Source organism: Rhodamnia argentea, chromosome 2 (assembly GCF_020921035.1).
Source record: "Rhodamnia argentea isolate NSW1041297 chromosome 2, ASM2092103v1, whole genome shotgun sequence".
Taxonomy (NCBI): domain Eukaryota; kingdom Viridiplantae; phylum Streptophyta; class Magnoliopsida; order Myrtales; family Myrtaceae; genus Rhodamnia; species Rhodamnia argentea.
The window spans coordinates 8,291,005-8,295,680 of NC_063151.1; the positions used below are offsets into that span (position 1 = coordinate 8,291,005).

The following is a 4,676-nucleotide window of genomic DNA, read 5'->3' on the forward strand; positions in this document are numbered from 1 at the left end:
GTGACATAGAGAATGTATTATCACCCCATCATACCAATAGCAAGTTAAAAAGAGAGTGCAATAACCAGCCTCTTGCATTGGTCTTGACCAATTCGAAAGATTTGTTGACACAGGAAGTCTCACATCTCAACGGAGAACCCAGCGAGTTTCCTATCAAGGCAATAATTCACAGATTCACGAATGACCGTTACGGTACCTACCACTGAACGAGATGGTAAGTTACAGTTGTTCTGCAGCTGATGGATCCTTTTTCAATTCAGCAGTCGATGATCCAACAAAGTAACGCAAAGATATTCATTGAGTTTGGAAACTTCATCAAATAAATTCATCATCCCATCGCACAGTACAACAGAACGAACAAGAAAAACTATGGCCGAAGCATCCATGGCAATGAAAGAGAAATCATTACTAATCTTTTCCAAAATCAGCGTTATAGTGTGCACTAGACTCTAGTTTCTTTGCTTCACTCAGTTTCCTAACAGCCTGCAAAATGGATCACGTTGCAAACAACAAAGATTACTCTAATTGTGATAATAGAGCAAACATGAATCGTGAAATATGAAAATATGAAAGAGGAAGGCCTCTTACCTTCATGAAATCTTCATGAATGACATAATCACGTTCTGCACGTATGGCAGACATTCCAGCCTCAGTGCAAACATTACGGAGATCAGCACCGTTGAAGCCCTAAAGCCATCAAAAATAAATCAGGACAACAAATTTCCTGGGGATAAAAGTTAACAACCACAAATAGTTCATAACTCACCTCTGCAAGCTTCACAACAGCCTCATAGTCGATTTCTCCATGCTTGGCAATGCCAGCAGCGTGAATCTTTAGGATCTCCATTCTTGACTGCTCATTTGGCAGTGGGATCTCTATTTTTCTGTCCAATCGACCTGGTCGCAGAAGTGCAGGGTCGAGCACATCCGGTCTGTTTGTCGCCATTATCATTTTTACCTGGAAATGCCAGATTTCCAACCAGTTGTGACCATCTCACTATGCAGTTACATAGAGACAAAATGAAGCAGAAACTAGAAACAATCGAGACCTACAGGGACCTATTAAAGCTGTTTCAGCTTAACCTAAAGAGAGCTCCACCGCACACTACACAACACAGGGCTGAAGAATAGAAAACGTAGTCAAATTATTTCCCAGATCTCTAACAATTCAATTGACATACCAAACAATACATTGAGGCAACAACAATATATAACGATCTTCTCAAAGATAACATGCTATTGAAGTGGTAGAAGTCTGTGACATGCAGAACGAAAGCATGAGATCGCTCTACTACTTAAGCACCTTAAGTTCCTAAGCACTCTAGAATTGGTGATTAAGATGTTTTTTAGAATAAAGAAGACTTTCCTGATCTACAACATATAGATAGGACATGGCAAATTTCTTCCCCACACTTCTCTACACACAATCTCCCCCCCAGCCCTCGAAATGATAATCATACTTAATATCAGCCATTAATGAGAGCATTTCAACTGCAAAAGACAGTGCTTATTCTGCACAATGGCATCAAAGATGAAGTGGATGCCTGGAAAAGATACCTTTCCCAACTGATCAAATCCATCAAGTTGATTCAGTAATTCCATCAAAGTTCTTTGAATTTCACGGTCAGCGCTTGTTCCCTCGCTGAAACGCCGTCCACCAATGGCATCAATTTCATCCATAAAGATGATACAGGGCTTCACAAACAAAAGAAAAATCTCGTAATTGGTTTCTTGGGAAGAATTATATAAGTAGATAGCACGTTGGTTTTCTTACTTGATGATCGCGTGCATATCCAAACATCTCCCTGATCAACCTCGCACTCTCTCCAATATATTTATCGATAATGGCACTTGAGACAACCTACAATTAAACAAGAGTGAATATGAAACAGAAAAATTTCATGACAAAAAAAATTCTAACCCAGGATTCAGCATCACAGCATATCAAGATATAATATCTTACCTTCAAAAAGTTTGCATCTATATTACTTGCAATTGCTCTGGCTAACAGCGTCTTCCCAGTCCCAGGAGGGCCATATAAAAGAACACCCTACACACATACAGAGAGAGAGTCGGAATTTGTCCATCAGAATGCTGTTGAGGATACCCCCTCCCTGCACAGACAGTACAACCTAAGATCCTCTTAAAGAGTGCCTAAAGTAACTACTCACCTTGGGAGGTTTTATTCCAACTCTAATGAAGAGTTCGGGATTCATCAGAGGTAGCTCAATAGATTCTCTCAGTTCTCTAATTTGATCAGATAAACCACCCACAGCAGAGTAGCTGACATTTCCAGGGTCTTCATGGAGCATGTTATAAACAACTGGATCAACCTGTTAATTCATAAAGCGCTATTGTAAAACAGTAGGATCGCATGCGAAAATTATTGACTCTATCAAAACTTACAGACTCTCGATCATATCCTTGGGGAAAACCAAATTACCTCACGAGGAAGTGCTCGCATTATCGTCAAAGTTGTCATATCAAGGACTACTCTAGTCCCTGCAGTCAACTTCTCCTTATCCACTTTGCTCCGGCAGCCAACCACATATCTGGGACCGCTACTTGCTTTGACAATCACTGCTCAAATATTAACCATAGTTTCAGATACTATTTTAGCAATAAAAACTTCGATTTTGATCCTAAAGTAGGAATACCGGTTAACAAATTGATTATTTATCAATTCTTATCCAAATCACCAGCTGAATAAAGACATTGATAAGGGAAACCATTTCCACATCAATTATTTTTAAAAATACCTCTCCATGCCAAATGACTGCTAAGTGAGAAGCTCAAGCAATTTACTTTCAGAATGGAAAAAAAAAGAGACAAGCATAGACTAAGCAAATTAGATTGTATCCTGCGCAGCAGTGCGGATGACAGCTAAAGAAGGGAAGTTACAGCGCTCATTGTCAAGAGGCCTGAGAACTTCTCCGATGATCTGCCCAACACTTTGAAGAGACTTCAAATCATCCTCTGTCTTGTTGAACTCTTTTTTGGCACCTCGCAAACTTTCTCTCACTGCATATTTTGCACAATGCCAGTTAAACATCACAACCAAAGCAAGATAAATCAGCACACCGGCACTTCTGTAAGCATGAAAGAATTAATCCGATGTTATAGGAAAGCACGCATTCTTCACAGAAACAGAATCCCTGATTCCCAGGTGACAAATTCAAATGAAGGAAAAGTTGCTAGTCCGAAACCTTACGCATTTAACAGAATGGAAAGTAGTCAATTAAATCTCTCCTCCAATACAGGTTACAAGCGAGATTCAATTCACCTCACAGGACACATAAAAACTTAAGCTTTTATTCACCAACTTCAGCAAATGAGTGAAAATGCCGCCATAAATTAATCGGTCTCTCCTGAGAAACCCTAACGCACAGTCAACTCGAGTGGAGAACCAAAACCTCCCGCTCGTCCAACACGACAGTTCAAAATAACATCATCAGATTTATCTACACAGTAGTAATTGGGGAAAAAGTTCAATCCGAGAGCTGCGGTAATGGATCTGCTATAAGAAGCCTAGCACGAAGTCGACAAGAGGGCATACGCAGATGAAGAAATCAGACCTCTCCAGCAGTTACTTCAGAAAGAGAAACGCGCAGATCCACGACCAGAAGAACGAACTAGGGTTCCGGCGGATAACTGACCTGATCGAACTCTGGATTCGAGTTCCTTGTGCTGGAGGAGCTTCTTGCGGTACTCGGCAACGGCGGTCCGGCGTCGCACGGCGTCGTCTCCGTCGTTCATCGTCGAGCTCGGTGGTGGAAATTTGCGCTAGCGGAAGTAGTCGATTGCAGATTCGTTCACTCTGCTTATATCCGTCTCTCCGCTGGCAAGTCTTTTGGGTTTGAGCCAAATACCTCGACGCCCTGAGGAATAACCTTTCTTTCCCCGAAAGAAACCTATTTCAATTTACTACTTGTTCGACCCAAAAAAATATATATTTACTACTTGTGTTTTATAAACTTTTCCTTTCCCTGTGGCCCAAAGGAAAAAAAATATTCTTTTTAAAATCTTGCTGCCTACAGAAAATTCTTATCCATCACAAATAGGAATTTTACAAAATATGCAAATTTTTAACATATAAATTTACATACGATAACTTCCTCACATTTTAAATTAAAAAATTTTCTCTAAATTTTCCAAATTTAGAGAAAAACGAGTCTTTTTAAAAGCAAATCCAAACAAGTTCCTAAATTTCAATTAAGTTTCTTAGCAACCCCACAAATAATGAGGCCGATGGGTATATTTGTATGTAAGCTCATTTACATCTTGCACGAGTTGGAGTTGATTTGCCATGCTGATTGACATGTGAGATATTTTAACGCCAATGGTCCATCGGGACGAAGAGAACGTCAATTTCGTCTTATGGGTCAGAATTACTATCTCCCTCTATGGACAACTGAAAAGTCGTGACAGAATTATGCCACGAAGCAGAACATTGTAAGCCCAGAGAAGTGGATTCTTCCAGGTGCACGAAAACTGACCTGAACACTACCTGACCGCTAAAACCGACATAAGGAAAAGTTGTGGGCTTCTTTAAGGCTAGAACATGCTCTGTTCGAGTATCTAAAACACAGGGCATGCGCATGGCTACGCGATTGATCAAAAGCGCATTCAACCTGCTGATGAAACTAAGGTACTCAGAAGTTGGCCATCCCAGTCCC

At 40.4% G+C, this 4,676-nt stretch overlaps 1 protein-coding gene across 1 annotated transcript; it reads right to left on the reverse strand.

Moving 5' to 3' along the window:
* Positions 1–280: 280 nt before the first annotated feature.
* On the reverse strand, positions 281–3,878 carry LOC115738671 (26S proteasome regulatory subunit 10B homolog A). Its single transcript, XM_030671366.2, has 10 exons — positions 3,657–3,878; positions 2,902–3,021; positions 2,444–2,580; positions 2,172–2,333; positions 1,964–2,050; positions 1,775–1,861; positions 1,558–1,695; positions 767–958; positions 589–687; positions 281–483 (listed from the first exon to the last, which is right to left on the reverse strand). Exons 1-10 carry the CDS (start codon positions 3,754–3,756, stop codon positions 409–411), a joined length of 1,197 nt encoding a protein of 398 aa, XP_030527226.1. The 5' UTR covers positions 3,757–3,878; the 3' UTR covers positions 281–408.
* Positions 3,879–4,676: the final 798 nt, after the last annotated feature.